This window comes from Geotrypetes seraphini, chromosome 13, assembly GCF_902459505.1.
Source record: "Geotrypetes seraphini chromosome 13, aGeoSer1.1, whole genome shotgun sequence".
Lineage (NCBI taxonomy): Eukaryota > Metazoa > Chordata > Amphibia > Gymnophiona > Dermophiidae > Geotrypetes > Geotrypetes seraphini.
The window spans coordinates 74,382,554-74,406,648 of NC_047096.1; the positions used below are offsets into that span (position 1 = coordinate 74,382,554).

Below are 24,095 nucleotides of genomic sequence, written 5' to 3' on the forward strand. Positions count from 1 at the left end.
GTCTTTTTTTCTGGTAGACCGCCATAGCGTGTTTGGGTTGGGGGTTTTTTTTTTCTAACTTGATCTTGGCCTCAGTCGACCTTGAGCACCTGGTCAGGACATTTTCATCAGCAAAGTGTTGGGAATTTGCTGTGATTATTTTTATAGGACATGTCCTGGGGAGAGAAGGCCCTTGTGGCTTTAAGAAGTGTTCCTAGTACAACAGGACCATTCTTGATGCCTGGGACCTTATTATGATCTCTTTGTCTTGTGTTCAGATGTCAGAGAGGTATCCATGGTTGTGACAAGCAGCAGAAACAATTTTTTTGTACAGATAAGTTTAGTACATCAGAAGCATCTGTCAACATGGTTCCTAAAGCTGCTGCAGCATTGAATCTCTCAATCACCTTCAACTCAAGCTCCAACGGAAAACATCAGGATCAGTCATTGTCTCATTCCCTCCCCGGGAAGGATTTATCCTAGTCTTTGGCACTAAGCAACAAGGATTCCAGACATCAGGTGGAGGATAGAGCACAGACATCAAGTTCCTTTGAAGTAGTGTTGAACACCAATATCTTTTGACATGCTCATCCTCTGTGGTATCAGAGGGGATGGCAACAGAACTAAGGCATACTCCTGATGCATCTCAAGTAATTCAGGAAGATGTGGCCACTCGGACTGCAATGTCAGTGTTTGAGGAACAGATGGAGTGCTGCTTTTCCCTATATGAAACTGCCGTTTTGACAGGATCAATACAGATGCTCAAAGTAATCAATCTGATTCTCAAGACCCAGTCACTGCCTGCAGGGGAGGTATAAACAAAGACCTCAAAGGGGCTTTGAACTAATTCCAACCACATCAGCATTTTTTCCCAATCCATTAGGAGAAGATGCTTTTCCCAACAGATTGGAGGTCCCCAGTGCCTTGGCACCCTAGACCCAAGTCTGAATAGGAGGTTAGTGGTTTGACGCATAGTAGAATTGTAAATGATAGTAGATAAAGACCTGAATGGTCCATCCAGTCTGCCCTATAATTGCACGATGCAGGCAGAGACTCTGACATCTGTTGAGCGAGTTTGCATCTGAATCGGAGCTTCTGGGCATCTGAGCTAGAGCTACTCTTAGGAGTTCACTGGTTTCCCAGTCCTACCACAGAGATGTAAATCTCCCCTGGAGGAGCTCTTGTTCACAGAGCTAAAACGAAAATGGGATGGTCTAAAGCTATCTCCCTGAGAGATGGAGGAGGAAACCAGAACACACAAGTTGGACATCTCTTCCTCAACCCCTGCTCCCCAAAGGAAGATGTGACAGTACCCATTCATAGAATCCTGAAGGAGCATAGATGAGAATGTGGAAGATAAAACACCCTACCCCTGTTAATAAGGTCAACTTGAGTTCAAAAGGCTCCAGAATTTGAGAAGCTACAGCTTCCTCACTATTCCATGGTGGTCAAATTTGCCCATAGAAAACCAAGAATACACAGATTCATTCTTCAGTGCCTCATGTGAGAGAGGCAAATATCAGTGTGCTAAAAGTTTCTTCTTAAAAGAAGAAACCCACATAACATCTTACCACCACCTTCATGAGAATGTACTTGCAGAACATTGCAAATAGTATAGCAAAGTTTGATACACTTTTGGGAAGAGACCTGTGAATTCCGAGCTAGTAAATGAGGGAAAGGAATGTGGAAAATACATGGTCTGTGCAACTTATTGTTTCAATATGGCATTGAGAGTTGGAATTCCTGGAGATGATTTGGTGTAAAGAGAATCTTTTCAGAGATGGTATAGGAGGCTTAGATTTCTTATTATTTGCTGTATTGGGTCACAGCACTTCACAATAAAATACAAAATATTAAAAGAAAGGAACTCTATTAGCAGATAAGAAAAGAACCTACATCATTCACATCAAGGGGAAAAATATGAGCCATCTTGCAAATAAAAGTTGCTTGGGGTAAAAAGTCTCTAACTTTTTTTTTTTCTTAATCAATTCTCAGCATGGATATAAGATGGGAGCCAACCACCTATGTGCATGAGTGGATTTCCAATGGAAAAGTTGAAGTGTCACTACTACCAAAGTCCAAAATGAGAAAAGGATCTTTGCTCTATCTGGTTAATATGAAGAGGTACTGACAATTTCTCAATCCAACCAACTTCCTAAATTCTGATGTTATTTTGCCACTGTAACTGAAAAAGAGTTTATTTTGTAAAGTGCCAATTTGTAGAATCGTAATGCTATGTTTTGACATTGTTTCAGCTCATTGATTAAACCATGTCGGAGAAAAGTGTAGAATTTTCAAGTGTGGAAGTCTGAGCCATCATGAAGTTCCTATTCCCGCAGAAGAAAACTCCAAAGGAAATCCATGAATGTATGATGCAAACATTGAGTAACAAATGCCCATCATACTCCACAGTGAAGAAGTGGTGTGCAAACTTTCAGCATGGAAGACCGAAGATGCAACAAGGTCTTGGAGGCCTCTAACTCCTGAAGTTGTTGACCATGTTCATAACCTGATTTGGCAGATTGGTGAATATTGCCTAAAACAGTTGCTGAAGACACTACAGATATCCAGGGAATGTGTTGGGTATATAATCCACGAGTAGCTAGGTATGCAGAAGCTGTCAACCAAGTGGGTAACCAAATGTTTGAATGCTGGTGAGAAACTACGTTTAGTGGACACTTCCAAGTTAACTTTGCAGCATTTTCAGCGAGCTGGTGCCAACTTTTTGGAACAACTAGTTATTCATGAAATATGCTTATACTACTACTAGTGTTGTAAGCCCGTTACATTAACGGGTGCTAGAGTAGATGTCTGTCTGTCTGTTTGTCCCATCCTATGTCCTTAGTATGTCCTTAGTGCCCCCAGTGCCGCCTTCCATGTCCTTAGTGTCCCATTCTATGTCCTTAGTGCCCCCAGTGCCTCCTTCCCATGTCCTTAGTGCCCCCAGTGCCTCCTTCCCATGTATTTAGTACCCCCGTGCCTGTGTCCTTAGTGCCCTCAGTGCCCCTTCCTATGTCCTTAGTGCCCCCAATGCCTCTTTCCAATGCCCCCCTCAATGCCTTTTAGACTTTGTTCCACCCACACCCTCCCCCCAAAACCAGCCTGCCTGCCTCCCATCCCCCTATGCAGTAGAACCTTTCATTTCTACCCCCCCCCCATTCTCCCATACAGTAGAATTTGGCATTTGCAGCATGTAGGCTCAACGGGTGTTTGGGTGCGCCGGGGGGGGGGGAGGGGGACGACGATCTGGCTTAGAGTGAGTAAGGGGGAGTTGCCAGCGTGTTGCCTGCCGCCGGTTTCTAAATTAGAATTCGGCCACCTTAGCTCGCGAAAGACCATTAAGGCCCGTCTCCCATTTTCCTTGCCCCCGAGCGCCAATTTGTTGCACGCGACGGCCGCTGTCAGCACCTGCCTGCTTCCCAACGACTTCGCGGTGCAATGCAGCCAGCCATAGCGTCGTTTCTCTGGCAATGGGGGAGTAGCGGTGTGTTTCCTGCCTCCGTCAATGGGCCACCGCCACAGCTAAGCGCGCATGCGCACTCCTGCCTACCACGGACATACGGAACACGCAGATAGGAGTGCACATGCGCCGCTTAGGGTTTTATTATATAGATGATGATGATCCTGAGACAACACAACATTCCATGCTATGGCAGTACTCAGGTTTTCCAAGGCCAAGGAAATTCAAGACCTAAAGGTAAGCAGGGAAGGGTTATGGCTGCAGTATTCTGGGATCAGGAAAGTGTTATGACTATCTTCCAAGAGGCCTAATAGTTAATGCAGAATACTACTGTTACTTGCTGTATCAATTTTAAAGGAGGCATTGAAAGAAAAAAGGAGAGGGAAGCTGCGGAAATGAGGTCTCTCTTTACAAGACACTGCACCTGCTCACAAGGCTGGTAAAACAAAGGATGTTTTGATGCAGTTGGGGTTTCAGTGCTTAGACCATCCACCCTACTCACCAGATCTTGCTTCATCTGTATTTTTTCTGTTTCCAAATCTTAGAATTTGAACAGGTGACAATTTTTGAGTGATTTGGAAGGGATTGTAGCAGTGGAGCAGTATTTCAATGAACAGACCTCGAGAGTATTTTTTGGAAGGGTTATAGAAACTTCAAACATGCTGTGCCAAGTGTGTTGCACTTAGGGGCAAATATGTGGAATAACATAAGTTTCATGGCTCAACGTTATCCCCTTCTTGGTTGAGGTGATAAATTTTCAGCACCCCCTTGTATGGTATAACCGTTGATGGCAAATATGGTGGAACATATTAGGAAGGATATTAACTTTTTGCAGCAAAATTGCCTTTTATAATCTCCAAATTAGTGTATTCTGAAAATTGTTTGGGAAGGTACTATCTACATTTAGAGAACATTGATGCTCTCATTGGCAAGTTGGAGCAAAGTTAAACTCTCAGTAGCAGGATTTGCTTGCTAAGGAACTCTTCCCTCTTACAGGCCAAAGTGGTCAAACTTGGGTGAGGGGTGGTGCAGCGTGCCAGCAGGCAGGGAGGGATCCCCAATAGCAGCTTCAGGGGTGGGCAGGGAACCCCGGCATCACCTGCGGCTTTTGTGGATGGGCCAGCTTCGGGGAGGGGGGGAGGCAGGGATCCCCGGCGGTGCCTACAGCTTCTGTGAATGGGTTGCCTTTGGGAGAGAGGGGGAGTGTGGGCGGGGCAGGCAGGGATTCCCGGCATGCAACTTAATTTTGGGGCAAAGCTGGAAGGCAGGGAGGGGGCATGAACATTGGACACAGAAGGGAAGGAATAGAAAGGGAGAATTGATGGGCATAAGTGTGAGTGAGATTTGGTGCACATAGGGAAAGGAAAATTGGGCAAAGAGAGAGGAGTGAGGTAGAAATGCATGGGGAATAGAAGGATGAGAGGGAGAAATGGATGTGGTGGAGAGGGCAGATTGAAGGAGATGCAAAGGGGAGGAATGTTGGACATAGTGATGGAGAAATGTGGCATTATGCTGGAGAGGGGTGATAGAAGGAGAAATGAGCTGGTGGGCAGTGGTGAAAAATGCTGCACATGATCAGGGGGATGAGAGAGGGAGAAATGTTGGATGTGGCAGTAAAGGGGTGGGAGAGATGCCTGGATCTCTCAAGACAGATGGACAGAGAGAGAGGGGGAGACATATTGCCAATAGGGGTGGAGGAGAGAGGAAGAAAAGTTGGACTAATGGAGGGACAGAGAGAGAGAGATGTTGGTTGGGGAAGGGAATGAGGTCCGGAGGAGAGAAAGCAGAAAGAGAGAAATATTAGATGCACAGTCAGAAGGAAATGCAACCAGAGACTCATTAAATCACCAGGCAACAAAGGTAGGAAAAACAAATTTTATTTTCAATTTAGTGATATAAATTCACAAAACTGACACATTTTGATCTGTTGTCTATCTTTTGCTCTACATTTGTCTATTTTTCTATAGTTGCTATTGATTGCATATTTTAAAGTCATCTGCCTTGACCTCTTTGAAAAAATCCAAATATGCATGATAATTAATATTTTCTCTGCATACAGTGTGCTTTGTGTATTTTTTAATTTTGTGGTTACCTTTATGTATTAAGATTATATTGTGTGTATATGAAAAATGGATGGAAGAAATTGCACAATTAGTACTATTATGGGGCTGGGGTCAGGGGCGGAGCTTGGACAGGAGTACTCAGTTGGTATTACATTTTGTTAGGCTTAGGCGGTACTTGGCTTGAAGCAGTTGAGAAACACTGCTCTGGGATATAAGAAAACTGTTAAAATCCGTTTGGGGGGGGGAATCTTTCCACCAGCTCAGTGCTATCATAAAGATCTACTTTTTATCCCAGAAACATCCCTAGCAGCCCAAATGGGCCTGTTACACCCCCTGACCCCACAAATGATTCTAGACCAACTTGAACCTCTCATCCCCATCTCCATCCCCTTCCCCACACACCTTTAAAAATTGAAAAATGGCAGCACTTGACTCCACATGGTATATCCTGGGGTGCCCTGTTGTGTCAGTGTGTCAATTATAGAAAGGAAAAAGGAGTGGTATGGTACTAAGACAAACTTCCCTCCAGTAGAATAATAGCAACATTTGTCTCTTCGGGAATGTGTGTCCTTAAACAACATAACCCTCAGTTATTTGAACAATGCTTTTTGGTAACCTGTTATAGGAGGAAGAGGATATTACATTATGGATGGGGGCTGGGAAAGGGGAATGAATGTTTCATAGCTTGGACCTTGAATGGGCAAAACCTGACACTTTGATGAATACTTTAGGAGGACATAGAGCAGCATGAATTGCAGACTCCATTCCAAGCCTGCCCGTTGAGTCAGCTCAGGTTTACAGGTGTGAAATGGTGCATGACAGCTGAGTCCTGATAAATTTCTTAGCGGTTGGGCTGTCGGATTGCAGAGACAAGGATAAGACCTACCGAATCACCCTCAGGAGGCGGAGGGAATTTGGGGTGTCAAGAAGCATGGTATCATGGTCAGGCATAGCATGCTTTAAAAAGGGAAGTAAGAGAAACTGACAACCTTCTGAGATGCTAAGTGTGCCGTGGCACACTGAGGAGGAAGAGAGGCGCCTGCTAGCTGACTTCCCTACGCGGTACAGCACAAGCGCTGCCTAATTCACCGAAGGCCTGCATGTTTCCCCCTTCTCTCCAGCTTCCCCCCCGGCCTCCCGGTCTTGCCTTTAAAACTAATTACAGCAGCCTGCAGAGGATCGCTGGTAGGTAATGATTTTATTTTCAATATAGTGATTGAAATGTGTCTGTTTTGAGAATTTATATCTGCTGTGTATACTATGTGTATATGAAAACAGAATGGAAAAAATTGCATTACAATTAGTAAAGGGGATGGGATCTGGGGCAGAGCTTGGGTGGGCCTAGGGAGGTCTGTGTTTGGGGTACTCAGTTGATATTTGTTAGACTTAGGGGGTACTTAGCTTGCAGTAGTTGAGAACCTGTAGGCAATCAGCTGGCACCCCCTACTGGCATCTCAGGGCCCATCTGGAGGGCCTCTACACATACGCGGACGTTGACATGATGTCACGCATATGCGTGATGTCATCACGGCGACGTCTGCACACTTCTGGGTGCCTCGAGCCATGGCCACTTCCTTTAGTGTGACCTGGCTCGAGAAAGTTTAAGAGAGACTGCTCTATAGCATAGCAGGAGTTTGGGAGGGGGCTAGTAACAAAGATGGTCCATTTCAAAGGGAACTTGGGGGAGGGGGCAATAAATAAATATAATTACTTGAGAAAGGGAAAGTGCAGGCAAGTAAGTGACATATATGGTGTCTAATGTTAAGTGCTACTTCTGTGCTGAGACTTCAGTGTGGAAACCTGGAAGCTTTCTCTCTGCAGCGTTGTGCAAATAGAAAGTTTCTGGGTCGGCTGCTTTGAAATAGAGAGTTGCGCGGGGACAGAAATCCCACCCATCCCCGCCCGTCCCCTCCAGGATCCTCTCCATCCCCACCAGGATCCTCTCCGTCCCCACTCGTCCCCGTCAGGATCCTCTCTGTCCCCACCAGGAGCCTCTCCGTCCCCGTCAGGATCCTCTCCATCCCCACTCGTCCCCGTCAGGATCCTCTCTGTCCCCACCCGTCCCCCACCAGGATCCTCTCCGTCCCCACCAGGATCCTCTCCGTCCCCACCAGGATCCTCTCCGTCCCCACCAGGATCCTCTCCGTCCCCACCAGGATCCTCTCCGTCCCCACCAGGATCCTCTCCGTCCCCACCAGGATCCTCTCCGTCTCCACTCGTCCCCGTCAGGATCCTCTCCGTCCCCACCCGTCCCCGCCAGGATCCTCTCCGTCCCCACCAGGATCCTCTCCGTCCCCACCCGTCCCCACCAGGATCCTCTCCGTCCCCACCCGTCCCCACCAGGATCCTCTCTGTCCCCACCCGTCCCCACCAGGATCCTCTCTGTCCCCACCCGTCCCCACCAGGATCCTCTCTGTCCCCACCCGTCCCCACCAGGATCCTCTCTGTCCCCACCCGTCCCCACCAGGATCCTCTCTGTCCCCACCCGTCCCCACCAGGATCCTCTCTGTCCCCACCCGTCCCCACCAGGATCCTCTCCGTCCCCACCCGTCCCCACCAGGATCCTCTCCGTCCCCACCCGTCCCCACCAGGATCCTCTCCGTCCCCGCCCATCCCCATAAAAAACAGCAATTACTTCTGATAGGATCATCAATTCCACAGTTTCTTTTGTGTTTGCGCTGCTGTTTTCCTTGTGGAATCTCTTTGGTGGAACCCTTTTTTTGTTTTCTGTTCAGGTAATTAACTTTTACTAAGGCTGACGTGTCCATTATATTATATGGATGAACCCTGCTTCCAAAGCCTTCCATCCCTGTGGGAGTCCCATGGGCCAGAGGGGGGTCCCCGTGGGAGTCCTGTGGGTTAGGGGGATTCCCGCGGGACCCCAGTGATCCCCGTTGCCATGCAGACCTCTACTTTGAAAAGCTGAGCCAGAGAACAACAGCAGCAGCGTGTCGGGGAAGGGAAAGAGATGCCAGCCCACAGGAAAAGGGAAAGAAGAGAGACACCGGCCCATAGAAGGTGGGAAAAAAATACATGACCACCTGCAGAGGAGAGAGGAGAAATGTGTTGCTCCCCCACACACAGTCTACCCCTACCCCAAAATTGGAGGGCTACCTAAGCCTCTGTAAAATCCCTCCCTCATCCTATTGCCTACTAACTCCCCTCCCCCCCTGTTTTACTGGTCCCTCCTACTGGCAGAGAGAAAGTGGGGCAGCCACTGGCAATTTGTGAGAATGGCTGCTGCACTGGGACCCCTTTGAAAAGGAAAACTTCAATTTTGAAAGATGACAACAAAGGTGAGGAGATGGACTGAGAAGGGGAAGAAATGCTCAGACCACAGGGCCCCCTGGAGCTGTGGGACCCAGAACAGCTGTTTACCATCCCCTAACGCTGATTAAACTCTGGAATTTGTTGCCGGAGAATGTGGTGAAAGTAGTTAGCTTAGCAGGGTTTAAAAAAGGTTTGGATAATTTTAGGAAGTCCATAAGGCATTATTAAGATGACTTGGGGAAATCTACTGCCTATTCCTTGGAGAAGCAGCATAAAATCTGTTTTCTCCTTGTGATCTTGCCAGGTACTTGTGACCTGGATTGGGCACTGTTAGAAACAGAATACTGGGCTTGATGGACCTTTGGTCTGTCCCAGTATGGCCATTATGTTGTTATGTAACATTCTGTTTTTAATTTTTAATTTAATTTAATTCTTATATACCGTGAATAACCGTGAGGTTTCTAAGCGGTTTACAAAAATGATGCATTACAAAGATACAATAGATAAAAATAAATAAGATAGGTAGTTGGAAAAATTTCCCTAACTGTCCCAAAGGCTCACAATCTAATTAAAGTACCTGAAGAAACAATTTATGAAAAATAAAGATAAAACTATAAAGACAGAGGTAGAGAGAGAGATAAATATGAATATTCCAAGAAGTAATATACAAATAACTATTTTACATCTTACAATTGAAAATATTCTAACATTAGCGAATATCAGGATACAATTATGAAGAGGGAATTTTTAGCAGACAGGGAATGTGGATACCTAGTGTGAGGAAGAAATTCAGGATAAGGTGTTGAAGTTATGTTCGCGAGAGGGTGTCTGGCTAGGAGAAGAATTTCTTAAACAAAGTGGTCTTTAGTTCTTTAGGTCAACTCGGGGGTGAATGGCTAAGAAGCATAGAGAAAATTATTCTCAGTATAGGATATAGGACGCTTTGTATTTGGGTTGAGGTGGATAAGGGGCTTGAAGAATTCTCTCCTAATGGACCTATAAAGTGGCGTACTTGATGTGCTTAGAGATATATAAGTGTGACAGCTCAGACTTAATCTTTAATTTTTAACTTACAGTATTGTCTTCTAACCTTCATTTTTCTTTCTTGAGTGTGATCCTTGAACTTGCTCAGGAAGAAATGATACGCAGAAGCCCCCTTGTGTTTCTCTAGGTTCTGTCATCTCCCCACTCCTCACTGCACACAAAGAGGTAGGGAGACATTCATGCACACACTGGATTCCAGGCATGGGTAGTAATTATGAGATGAGATCGTATTTCCACACTGAAAATTGACCCTGTCTTGAATGCTGAGGGAGCTGTGATAGCAGAAACATTCTTGGGTTTCCAAACAGCCTTTGATGGCTACTACTGTGTTACTGAGAGACGATCCTTTCCCTATCTCGGGCTATTGAGGACTATCCTGGTTGCAGCAGGCTGACTCCACCCGTTAGAGCTGAATTCTAGTATTCCTTTGTAAAGAAGCACTTATGTTAACTATATATACTATAGTAATAGATTTAAAAAAAAAAGAACATGGAAAATTAATCTTGAGGAAAGAGATACAGTATGCTGGGATCTTGCAAAGCCCATGCTCTGTGCTGCCCCTATCGCAAGGTGTGCTGCAGGCGGTGTACCATATTCTCAAGGGGACAATGTTTCTAAATAAGTTACCGTAGTTTTCCTTTTACTAGGACAGTAATGAACCTCACTCCTAAACCAGGGTATCTAGACTATGATCTTAGTCTTTCATATTTACAGCTGACACTCGCCATAGTACTTGCATCATACCAAAGAGAGCTTCCTAAACTAACTAAACTAAACCTTAGGCTTATATACCTCATCTTCTCTATAACAGTAGAGCTCGGCAGGGTGTACAAGAAATTAGAAAAAAGAGAACAGATACAATATGGATTTGGAATACACTTCCCCTTCCATATTCGCAAATTCTGTATCTAAGGATTCGGTTATTTGCGTTTTTTGACCAAAAAAGTTTTTTAATTTTTAGGGCTTTTTTTAGCCCTGTAAGCCCCCCCTCCCCCCCTTTAAGCCTTACCTGGTGGTCTAGTGGGTTTTCAGGCAGGAGCAATCTTCCCACGCTCCTGCTCCGTGGAGATCGCTCACAGGAAATGGTTCGAGAGACTACAAGAGCTCAAAGCAGCCATTTCCTGTGAGCGATCTGCATGGGTCAGGAGCATGGGAAGATCGCTCTAGCCTGAAAACCTGCTAGACCACCAGGTAAGGCTTAAGAGGGGGCTTACAGGGCTAAAAATAGCTGGGGAAGCCGGGGATAAGGGCAGAATCGGCCCGAATATTATTCGCGGTTTTTCCATATTTGCGGGCCGGCTCTGCCCCTAACCCCCGCGAATGTGGAGGGGGAAGTGTAGTATGAAGAGGAGCAGAATTTACAACTTTTGAAAATAGCCAAGTTTTCAGGTGTTTTTGAAATAGTTGGAAAGAACCCAGATTGCGCAGTTGAATAGGAAAATTATTCCACAACTCGGTAATTTTGAAAAATAGAGACTTCTCTAATTTGCCAATGTATGCAACGCTTTTCGATGTAGGAAAGGACAATTTAAATTTTTGAGTAGATCTGGTAATGTCAGATCTTACAGAATTCCAAGACAGGGGAATTAAAGGAGGAAGGATGCCTTGCGAGATCTTAAATGTTAAGCAGGCACTTTTAAAATAAACCCTGGAAATTATTGAAGGCTACTCAAATTGCTGTATAGTCCTTGTATTTAAACTACTGTATTGTCTTTGTATTGTCCAAATGTACTCCACTGTGAATGTTTGCTTGTAGGCCGTTCTGAGCTACTGGGAGGTCGGGATAAAAATCTAAATAAATAAATTTAATGTGAGCAAGTGCAAAGTGTGCATGTGGAAAAGAGAAACCTGATCTATAGCTACTCGATGCAGGGTTCCATTTTAGGAGTCGCCACCCAGCAATAAAATTAATATATAAAGCTAAAAAAATTTGACCATGTTACGCCCCTGCTGATAAAATCACACTGGCTACCAATCGCACACTGAATCACTTATAAAATTCTACTGCTTACATTTGAAACAAAAATCTCACACGCCCTGATTTTCATTGACAGATTCCTCATTCTGTACTGCTCACCTAGAATCCTTCGCTCCAGTAATCAACATCTCCTAAATATCCCTTCACTGCGACATATATTCTATGATTCCATTAGGAAAAAAATGTTTTCTGTCACAGCACCCACCCTCTGGAACTCATTGCCCACCCTCTGGAACTCATTGCCCCAGCACCTACGTGAAGAGACCCATACTGGTCGATTCAAAACCAACTTAAAAAACATTTTTATTTAAAGACGCCTATAATATGTTAACATCACAGAAAATAATACTAAATACTGAACTAAGGCCAGTACTGGGCAGACGTTTATGATCTGTGTCTGTATATGGCCGTTTGGGGGAGGATGGGCTGGAGAGGGCTTTAATGGCTGGGAGGGTGTAGATAGGCTGGAGTAGGGTTTGACTGAGATTTCGGCAGTTGGAACGCAAGCACAGTACCGGGTAGAGCTTTGGATTCTTGCCCAGAAATAGCTAGGAAGAAAAAAATTTAAATTGAATCAGGTTGGGCAGACTGGATGGACCATTTGGGTCTTTATCTGCCGTCATCTACTATGCTACTATCACTCCACTGAATGATACGAAGGAAGGAAGAACATTCTCCCCATCCCCTTATCTACTAACCATTTATTACACATTGTACTTCTATCTTATTACACATTGTACTTCTCCCCCCCCCCTTCCCTGCTTGTTTCTGTGGGTTCAGTTATTGTTCAGTCTTAAATTATGTTCCCCCCCTAAATTTTAGAAATTTTGTAATATAATCATGTTAACCGTTTAGACACTTTTTTAGGCGGCGTATCAAATTTTAAATGAAACTTGGATCTAGGTGTCATTGTTGAGGATACGTTGAAACCATTAGCTCGGTGTGTGGCAGCAGCTAAGAAAGCAAATAGACTATTAGGAATTATTGGGAAAAGAATGGAAAACAAAGATGAGAATGTTATAATGTCCTTGTATCGCGCCGTGGTGCAGCTGCATCTCAAAAAAGATACAGTGGAATTAGAAAGGGTACAGAGAAGGGCAACGAAGATGATAAAAGGGTTGGGATGCAGAGTTCCGTATTTAGGAGTCACCATCCAAGATGATGATGTAGGTGTCATCATCGATGATATGTTGAAACGCTCTGCTCGGTGTGATATGGTGGCTAAGAAAGCGAACAGAAAGTTAGGAAAGGAATGGAGAACAAAACAGAGACTATTATAATGTCTTTGTATTGCTCCATGGTGTGATCATATCTAGATTATTGTGTACAATTTTGGTCATCCCATCTCAAAAAAAAGATAAAGTGGAATTAACAAGGTACAGAGAAGGGAAGTGAAAATGATGGAGGAGATGGGATGACTTCCTTATGAGGAAAGGCTAAAGAGGATAGGGCTTTTCAGCTTGGAGAAAAGATGGTTGAGGGGAGAAATAATAAAGGTCTATAAAATAATAATAATAATAATTTTATTTCTTATATACCGCTGTACCGTGAGGTTCTAAGCGGTTTACAGTAGAAACAGAAGAAATGCATTAAGTAAGATTAATTAAGATGAAGAGAAAGTACTTAGAGTTCCCTGACTGTCCCAAAGGCTCACATTCTTGCTAAAGTACTTGAGAAAAATAAATTAGTTAGTTATAAACATAGAGTAGAAGAAGGTAGGAAAACAGTTCATAGGAAAATTAATTTCGAATACATTATACATTATATATTGTTCAAGGCGGAATACAAATTATAGGAATTACCAAAAGAATTGCGTAATAAAGATTATCTAGATAAATTACATAACAGTGATTCGTGTACATTAAATGGTGTGGTAGAGGATTCAATTTTGAGAATTACAAATCAAGGGAATCAAGTGATAACAGAATATAGTGGAGATTATCAGTATATACGGTTTACAGATTGGAAGTTACCTAATAATGTCATAAGAAGTTTATTGGATAGTGTGGAAAATGTTTATATAGGAATCAGAGTATGTATGATAGGAAAGGTTCTAAGAATTGAATTAATGTGTAAAATACTGAATGAAGTAAAATTACTTGTTTATTCTTTACAAAAATTCAAGGACCAGGGGACATGCAATGAAGTTATTACGTAATAGATTTAAAACAAATTGGAGAAAATATGTCTTCATTCAACATGTAAACTCTGGAGTTTGTTGCCAGAGAATGTAGCAAAAGCAGTTAGCTTATCAAGGTTTAAAAAAGAGTTGGATAAGTTCCTAAAAAAAAAAAAAAGCCCATAAGCCATTATTAAAATGGACTTGGGAAACCCCACTGCTTATTTCTGAGATAAGCGGCATAAAATCTGTTTTACTCTTTCTGAATCATGCCAGGTACTTTATAATTTATGTATTTTAAAAATTTGTCAACCACCTATTCCTAGGCAGCCTTACAAAAGTAACATACACAAAATAGAACAAATAAGACTTGTACAAACATTTTACATTACAGATGGGTAATTACATCTTTAAAAGCCCTGGTTTGTAGCTCCTCACAGTACAATTCATCCTAAAACCAACATTACGCAAAAACATCTTTTATTGGAATGCTTCTATGAAGAATGCAATTTTGATCATTTTTTTAAACTTCTGAATAGGGCTCTTTGCGATGTAACTAATTTGTTCCACAGAGGATGTAATAGGGCAGAGTACGGTACTAGGGTTTAAGAAAGGATTGGACAATTTCCTGCTGGAAAAGGGGATAGAGGGGTATAGATAGAGGATTACTGCACCGGTCCTGGACCTATTGGGCCGCCGCATGAGCGGGCTGCTGTCTGACCCAGCGGAGGCATTGCTTATGTTCTTATGTTACTCCTATGATGGAAATAGCAGAAGTTCTCGTATTCTCATAATGTATTTTTGAGAAGTAAATCGATGACAATCGTATCGCACCTTCAGACCGCAAAGTTCTGAACGAGCGGTAGATTGCCATAATTTGCGATAGATACCAAGGAATCCCATGGTAAATGACTTTGAACACCAGAGTTAATGTCTTGAAAATAATACGTAATTGCACGGGTAAGCAGTGCAGTTTCTTCAGTCAAGGTGCTATGTGGTCAAATTTTCTAACCCCACAAATTAACCTTACAGCAGTGTTTTGGATCATTTGTAATGCTTTACACTGTACTGTTGGAATCCCTAAATAAAGGGCATTACTATAGTCCAGCTTTGATAAGACTATCATCTGTACCACGATCTGGAAGTCATATATCAACATCATCGATTTTAAGTGACTTGACAGTCGCAGTTAGAAAAAAGTATATTTCTCTACAGACAAAATTTGATCCTTCATGCTGAGCATTGAATCCAGCCAGACCCTTAGAATTTTCAACTTTTGTTGTATCAATAAAACCTGGTCACTAACCTTTATCTCTTTAGGCCATTGTGGGTCATCTTTTCTCCCAATCAACATAACCTCTGATTTTGCAAGATTCAAAACCAGTTTATTTTACCATCCCACTCATTCACGCTTTTCATACATCCAGCTAATGTTTCATTCAACTCAACTCTCCAGTCTAACATTGGAAAGAAATTGGATGTCGTCAGCATAAATCCGATATGCTACTTCTATTTTACGAAGGCTCTCCTCTAATGAAGATATGTACAGATTAAACAATGAAGCACTTTTGGACAAAGGATACTGGGCCTCGTAGACCTTTGATTTGTCCCAGTATGGCAATGCTTATGCATTTATGTATATGCATTTGATTTGATCTATGGTTCCTTAAGTACCATTTTGTATTTTCCACTGCAAATTTCTTTCATGCATATTCATTGTGGATATGCTGAAAACCTGACCAGCAAAGGGGTACTCCAGGACCGAGTTGAGAAAGACTGCCCTAGGGTATATGGAGTATGATCTCTCAAATTCACTGCTAATACTGGACGTGACTGGGGCAGAATGGGGCAGGGCCATGTGTCCTCTTTTTCAAACAAAGAAACCTGGTAACCCCTAAACTGTTTGGGCTGTACACTGCCTTGGGTGAGTGTCTTCAAGAAGGTGGTTGTTAAATTCCAATAAATAAAAGCTATCTAGCCTAAAGAGACATTAAATGCTAGTACTGAGACCGTATTATTACAATGCTCTATGATTAGGGTTGCCTACAAATAAGATAAATAGGGCACAACTTATCCAAAATACAGCTGCAAGGTGTGGTAATGTGAACGAGGTCAGGCCCAGAGCCTAAGTAAGACAGAACCACACAGCAGTTGCAGACAATGAAAAATAACATTTATTAAAGCTGTAGGTCAGGGTTCTGTTCCATTCACAGACAGGAGAAACAAAATCAATTACGTATCATCCGTTCACTCAGTTCTATTTTAAATACCGACTCGATTAATATCCTTATTCATTCCTTAGTTATCTCTCACTTAGATTACTGCAATTCACTATTAAATGAACTACCCCAAAAAGAACTTCGCCGCTTGCAACTCATACAAAATACCGCAATCAAACTCATTTACAAAATAGGTAAGTTCGAACACGTCACCCCTCTTCTCAAAGAGGCTCATTGGCTCCCAGTCACACACCGTATAATTTATAAAATCATACTGCTCTCTTTTAAAATCAAACTTTCCCACTTGCCCTTATTTCTCGATAAATTATTAATACCTCAAAGTTCTCCCCGTTCCTTACGATCTACCGACCAAAAACTCCTTTTCATTCCATCCCTAAAAGAATCCTACTATACAAGGAAAACTAATTTTGCTATAACAGCCCCCACATTATGGAATTCTCTCCCTCAATTTCTCCGGGATGAAATTCATTTACCAAAATTTAAAACTAATCTTAAAACTTTCTTATTTCAGGATGCCTTTGACAAATCTTAATCTTTTCTTTATCTATTTATTTACTTATCTTTTTCCTAAAAGCTCTCCTTTATTTCAGCGCATATCTTTTATACCATGCACCCTTATCCTTCATGTCCTATCCCTTCCCTCTATCTCATTTCTTCTAATATTATGTAACTTTTTCCTTCCTTCCCACTCATCCTCACGGTCATGTTTGTCAGTATATGTCTAATATGTTTTCTCTAATTTTTCCAATACACCAATAACTAGTTCTTACTCTCCTATTTTAAATTTTTTATTGTTAACCAGTCAGATATTTGTTTTATGATCGGGATATTAAAAATTAATAAACTTGAAACTTGAAACTTGAATACTAGTCCTTAATGCAACAATACATTATAGTAAAAAGACCAAATATAATATAGCTTGCTCTTGCAGGCCCACTGTCTACCTTACTGTCTCACAGCACAGTATACACTTTCCTCCACTTTTATGAAGCTGCGCTAGAGGTATGTAGCGCAAGCTGGCAAGGTAAGTGCTCCGACGCTCATAGGAATTCTATGAGTGCTGCAGCATTTACAACACCAGTTCACGCTAGAAACTTCTAGCGCAGCTTGATAAAAGGGACACTTTACTTGTCCCTGGCGTGGTTCCTCAAGTACTCAGGTCAAAATACGAAAGCTTGGCCTACCTGATTGTAGCAGTGGCAATATATACGTAGATCAGGGATCTCAAAGTCCCTCCTTGATGGCCGTAATCCATTCGGGTTTTCAGGATTTCCCCAATGAATATGCATGAGATCTATGTGCATGCAATGCTTTCAATGCATATTCATTGGGAAAATCCTGAAACCCGACTGGATTGCGGCCCTCAAGGAGGGACTTTGAGATCCCTGATAGATGGTGGCAGCATATGGCCTGGGTATCAGCTTCCTTCTGAGCCTCCTTAACTTGGCTGAGCCCCTAGCTTTTATACTTCCTCATTCCTGTTCTTCTGGCTCCACCCTTCCTAGGTCACTTCCCCCTTAAGGGGAAGGGTAGCATCCTGTAGACTCCCTCATACAGGGTTTGAAAACTTGGAATTGTATTAGTCCAGAGTAGAGAGTTGCGCGGGGACAGAAATCCCACCCGTCCCCACCCGTCCCCGCCAAAATCCCACCCATCCCCACCCGTCCCCGTGAGGAATCCCTCCGTCCCCACCCGTCCCCGTGAGGAATCCCTCCGTCCCCACCCGTCCCCGTGAGGAATCCCTCCGTCCCCACCCGTCCCCGCGAGGAATCCCCTCCGTCCCCACCCGTCCCCGCGAGGAATCCCCTCCGTCCCCACCCGTCCCCGCGAGGAATCCCCTCCGTCACCATCCTTCCCTATAAACTTCAGAAATAGTTATTTTATTTAATTATGCTACTGAATTAAAGGCTCTGGTAGAGACCCATTTACAAATAAGCAAAGAGACTATTAATTTGGAAATATTAATTGGGAAGAATACATACTTTGTAAATGGGTTTCTACCAGAACCTCTAATGTAAATATAAAATATAAATACTCAGCTGATGAGAACCCACAAACTGTCAGCTGAGGACTTCCTTTGCAGTTGGCCTGGGGTCCCTTTTGCCAAGCTTGGCAGGCAGCAGTAGCGTCCCTGAGTCACAGATGCTGGCACCTCAGTGGCTCATGGATGCTGCCAGCGACTGCTGCGCTTGGTGGAGGGGAGTTCTGACCATCTCTAGAGGAGGTCCTCTGCTGGCGGTGCTTGGGGATCCCCACCAGTCACAGCAAGGGCCAACAAGTACTTCAACACTGTAGAAATAAAACCAGAAATGCATTTCCTTTTCTTTTGAACACAAAACAAAGATATCTGCCATATACATTTCCCAAGGCAGATGACTCTATGCAATGTCACCTCGGTAACAAAATACAAAAATAGACAAATACACCCCCTCCCTTTTTACTAAACCACAATAGTAGGTTTTAGCACAGGGAGTTACGCTGAATGCCTCGCGCTGCTCTCAATGCTCATAGGCTCCCTGCGCTAAAAAACAATATTGCGGTTTAGTAAAAGGGAGCCATAGTGCAAAATATAGACAGCAGATATAAATTCTCAAAACAGACACATTTTGATCACTAAATTGAAAATAAAATCATTTTTCCTATCTTTGCTGTTTGGTGATTTCATGAGTCTCTGTTTGCACTTTCTTCTTCTGACTGTGCATCCAATCTTTCTTCCTTTCTTTCAGCCTCCTGTATGTTTCCTCTCCTCCAGACCTCATTCTCTCCCCCAACTTTTTCTTTCTGTCTCCCTGTTCCCCCTTCTTTCTGTCTCTCTGTCTGCCCCCTTTCTTTCTTTCTCCGTGCCCTCCCCCAAGCCACTCGGTTTGCTGCCACCGCCATCGGGGAATAGTCCCCAAGCCACCGCTGTCCCAAGCTTTCCCTGCAGAAGCGTCGCGCTGACCAGCATTCCGCTCCCTGACGTCAATTCTGACGTAGGAGAGGAAGTTCCGGGCCAACAAGGCATTTCTCCTCATTCCATCCAGCCTGAGCCCCATCTCTCCTTGATCCAGCATTTCCCTTCTGTGTCTGTCAGAATTACCATTCCACCTATTTTCCAGCATCACCCTTCTTTGTGTCCATCTCACCTATATCCGTATCTCACCACTTTTTCAGAATCTTCATTTGTCTCTGTCCTTGTCTTTACCCCATATTCACCATTTGCCCTTTCAATGTCTTTATCTCCCCCCCCCCCACACACACTTTTTCAGCATTACTTCTATGTCTCTATTTCACCTCCTCTTCATGTCCCCTCTGTATCTCTATCCTTATTCAGAAGGTCCTGCTTACCCTTTCTCTTCTTTGTGTCACAATCTCCATTTTCAGCTTTCCCCCCTTTTCCTTTGTTACTGCACCCTGTAGCCAGAATCTTTCCACCCTCTCTCCACTCCGGCCCAGCCCAGTATGAAATATTTCCTTTTGTTTCTCTCCCCTCTCTCTTCTCCTCCCTCACCCACGAGTCCTGCATCTGGCCCTCTCCCTTCTACCTGCACCTGGCAACACCCCCCTGCTCCGCGGCTCTCTTAAGCAACTCGTCAGCAGCGGTGATCAAGACAAGCTGCCGACATCGAGGCCTTCCCTCTACGAGTCCCACCTTTGTGGAAAAAGGAAGTTGAAACAAGCGGGACTCGCAGAGGGTAGGCCCCGACGCCAGAAGCTTGTGTCGATCGTTGTTGCCGAAGAGAGCCGCAGGTAGAAGGGAGAGGGAGATAGGAAGGCTGTAGAAGCTCCGGAGCATGACACCGAACCCGGCCAGGATGATTTCTTTTTCAGGCTGCTGCTGCCGCTGCCATCCCCCACCCGAAATGACAAAAAACAGCCTAATGCCCGCGTCGGGAAATAGCCATGCTGAGCAGTGAGCTCAGCACGTACACAGATGAAAGCCTTGCTTGCTGATTGGTCCGGCGGCACGGTGGGGCGGGGCCGCCGGACCAATCAGCAAGCAAGGCTTTCATCTGTGTACGTGCTGAGCTCACTGCTCAACATGGCTATTTCCCGACCCGACGCCAGACTTGTAAGCTGCATACTTGCATCGCCAGAATTTAGGTAGGTTGTTTTCATCCCCGTGGGAGTCCCGTGGGCAAGGGGGCGTCCCCGTGGGAGTCCCGTGGGTCAGGGGGGCATCCCCGTGGGAGTCCCGTGGGCCAGGGGGCGTCCCCGTGGGAGTCCCGTGGGCCAGGGGGGGAACCCGCGGGATCCCCGCGGGACCCGCGGGATCCCCGCGATCCCCGTTCCCGTGCAGACCTCTAGTCCAGAGCTGGAGGAATTACGTTTGCTGCCTATGCTGTACAGTTAATTTCTTAAATAAATATTTATTTATTTATTTACAATATTTGCTTGATTGCTATTCAGACAGAAACCATCAAAACAATTTAGAATAAAGTTCTCAATTCTAGTTTTCAGAGCGCTAAAGTTAAATATGCCATGAAATTTGGTTGACTGTAAGATGGGATATACACCTGTGAAGGCCATCGTTCAAATGATTTGCTTTTAAATATTCTTGTAAATGTTTGAAGATGTACTCAAGTTGACTTTTTAAATGTTAATGTGAAGTAATCTTTTGACCATGTACACTGTATTTGTAATGATGGAACTGTATTAATTTCAAGCCGAAATGTAATTTAATGAATGAAGAATGTACTACTGCTTAAGTGATGATTAATCACATATTTCTTCCTTTTGCTATCAATTTGATTTTCAGAAAGCAGAAATCCTTAATGAATAGGAGATGGCACTAGAAAGAGACAGGGAAGTAGAGAAAAGAAAAAGAGAAGGACTTGGACAACTAAAGACGCTGGTGCTCCAAGTTGGAGGGTACCTCTAGATATCACCTGGCAAAAGGTATCTTCAAGGGATTATTACTTATTCAGCAGTACCACAAGTCATGAATGACTGATATCCTGACCCCTTCTGGAATCTTCCTGAAAACATCATTGATTGCTGGATGAGGAGGAATATGAGAACACTTCTCCTGGTCCTTGATGAAGGAACTTCTTCCACTGAATTTGATAAAAACAAGCTACTCCCTACTGGAAGGCATTTTGTTGTCTGCTTAATAATTTGAACAAGGACCTTTGATAAAACAACAAAGCTTCTCGCTTATTGTTGTTCCAGCATGCTTGTCTTTATTGTAGCTCTTCTTCTACTTGGACTGCCCCTGGAGCGTTTTGAGGCCTGCCCTCATGATTGTCTCTGTTATAAGTTATCCAATTTCATGGACTGCAGGGGTCACAGACTGACCTATGTGCCCAGAAATATCCCTGACAGCACACAGATGCTAGACTTGAGGCAAAACAATTTGAGCAAACTGGTGGCAAACTCCTTTGTTTCCTTGTGGTCCATGAAGATCCTTCTGCTGTCAAATAACTACATTGATACAATCCATCCTAAAGCATTTGGGCCCCTAGGGTTTCTGGAGAGGCTAGACCTTAGCAACAACCACCTCAGCCAACTGTCCCATGACTTCTCTGTTCACTTGGCGTCACTGAAGGAGTTGAAGGTATCCTTTAACTGGTTGACATCCCTACGTTTCAAAAGCCTACAACACCTGGAAAGCCTTGAGAAACTGGACCTGAGTTACAATCAAGTGATCTCCATTGAAAGGGGAGCTTTTCGAGGATTATCCAAGCTTCGTTATCTCTTCCTCCAATGCAACAGGCTACAAATGATCCATGATGGCTGCTTCTTCATGCTACTGAATCTGGAGGTCCTAATCCTTGCTAGTAACAACATCAGCATCATTGATGTGGAAGCTTTTACCCCTCTGCACTCTCTGAACCTGCTCATTCTCTCACAAAACCACCTCAGCCACCTCAAATTTAAGACTTTTTTGAATATCCAGACTTTGAGTACCCATCTGCAGCTATCTGGGAATCCCTGGACCTGTGATTGTGACCTGCAGAGGGTGTTTGGTAAGATCACGAGTGTTCGTCACTTGCATATGGACGATTATGAGAACATCTCATGCTCTAGCCCTTGGCAGCTAGCTGGATATCCCCTCATGTCGGTGGACACCCAGCTTTGTATGGCAGAAACAGCCACTGTTCTTGTCATTACCATCACTGTCGTAGTGACAGTTATGGCAGCCATTGTTATGGCAGAGAGGAACAGGAAGAAGAACCAGGAAAAAAGCTGGATTGAATCAGATGGCCCATTTGACTCACAGGAGAAGTGAGATAAGGATGGAGGAATGTGAATATTAGTGTACTCAGTTCTTCAGGAAAGGAAGCACTCGCACTTTTAACTCCCACTGAGGATCATGTAGTGCATTTCGTTCTAATGTTTTCTGGTGAAAATTCCAGCCTCCATATCTGGGTTTCAAAAGAGTTTGGTAATAAAGGCTCAGTTGATGAATAAAATTTAAAAAAAATGACAGTTTCACCTTTTTTGACTTAATTGATTTGACTCTCAATATGGGAATGGATTCTTTTTTAAATTAGCCTTTTTAGTATTTCAAAACATTTTATGAGCTTCTGAGCTAGTGGTGAATCTGCTGAGAGCACCATTATTCAGACATTCTTCCCAGGTGAAAAGCCAATTGCTTCTTCATCCTCCTTTTTCTAATGAAGCTTGCTTTATGAGCATTTTTTTCCCTCTGATTTCCTTTTGCAACTCACTACCTTCAACTATTAGATTGGAACCAAACTATGGGCTCCTTTTACTAAACAGTACTAGAGGTTTTTAGCGCAGGCTTGCTCCATTCCACCTTCAGCCCTGCCCCCAAAAAGCTTCATGTCTCTTTTTTCCCAAACTCTAGGCCACGTCTGGAGGGCCTCAAGCATGCGCAGATGCATGTGACATCATCCGTGCATGCTTGTTAAAGGCCCTCCAGACGCAGCTAGAGATACTAGACGAACTGCCAGGTTTTTGGAAAGTCTGTTCCCAAGGACATATCTGGGTTTTCCCAGACGTCCAGTAACCCTATGCATATGTGACCCCTGCTGTAAAAGCAGTGGTGGAGGATTTTTCAGGTGGTCACTGAATCTTGACTGTGGCTAGAGAAGCTCTGTGGAAGGAGCCGGAGATCCCTTTTCCCAGAAGGGAGAGAGAGGTTATAAAAGAGGAGGAGGAGGGAGTATGATCTGGGCTTTTTAGTTGTTCCTTTTCCCCACCAAAGCCCAAGACTGAGGGAGACTTTCAGAGCAATTTGGGAGAGAACTGACAAGACTGTAAATAGTGGAGACTAAAGGGAATTGGATGTGACGGGGGGAAACAAATGGATTGAACCAAATTGTCTGTCATTTTACTAAAGAATATGTAAATAATGGAGGCAATAGGGGAAAAATCTTTTAAGAACATAAGAACATAAGCAGTGCCTCCGCCGGGTCAGACCATAGGTCCATCCTGCCCGGCAGTCCGCTCCCGTGGCGGCCCAAACAGGTCACAACCTGTCTGCATCACCAGAAGGGGCTCCCTTGCCACCTTGGTTTCTCATTTAAGTCCTATCTTCCCATTGTAGTCCTAACCCTCCGGTCTTGCACATGCACGACCTGTTGGGTTTCTATACTTATTTATTACCTGGTTAGCTTTCTATACCTGTGTTACATCCCAGCACCTCTCTCAGTATCCCACGATCCCTTTATCCCTCAGGAATCCGTCCAATCCCTGTTTGAATCCCTGTACCGTACTCTGCCTGATCACTTCCTCCGGTAGCGCATTCCAAGTGTCCACGACCCTTTGCGTGAAAAAAAACTTCCTTGCATTTGTTTTGAACCTATCTCCCTTCAGGTTCTCCGAATGCCCCCTCGTACTTGTTGTCCCCTTCAGTCTGAAGAATCTGTCCCTATCCACCCTCTCTATGCCCCTCATGATCTTGAAGGTCTCTATCATATCTCCCCTGAGCCTCCTTTTTTTCCAGAGAGAAGAGCCCCAGCCTATCCAATCTCTCGGCGTATGGGCGATGGAA

At 44.0% G+C, this 24,095-nt stretch overlaps 1 protein-coding gene across 2 annotated transcripts; it reads left to right on the forward strand.

Moving 5' to 3' along the window:
- Positions 1 to 2,484: 2,484 nt before the first annotated feature.
- Positions 2,485 to 22,920, forward strand: LOC117347749 (slit homolog 3 protein-like). 2 transcript variants are annotated; one of them, XM_033919089.1, is made up of 2 exons: positions 2,485 to 2,585; positions 20,892 to 22,920. In XM_033919089.1, the coding sequence occupies exon 2, from the start codon at positions 21,306 to 21,308 to the stop codon at positions 22,362 to 22,364; it is 1,059 nt and encodes a 352-aa protein (XP_033774980.1). In that variant the 5' UTR covers positions 2,485 to 2,585; positions 20,892 to 21,305; the 3' UTR covers positions 22,365 to 22,920. The 2 variants fall into 2 exon arrangements, with proteins under 2 accessions (XP_033774980.1, XP_033774979.1); XM_033919088.1 differs by lacking the exon at positions 2,485 to 2,585 and adding an exon at positions 20,174 to 20,236.
- The last annotated feature ends 1,175 nt before the right edge of the window (positions 22,921 to 24,095 follow it).

Bases quoted from the DNA above. Each gene is read 5' to 3' on its own strand.
- LOC117347749 (XM_033919089.1), top strand. From the start codon at position 21,306: ATGCTTGTCTTTATTGTAGCTCTTCTTCTACTTGGACTGCCCCTGGAG.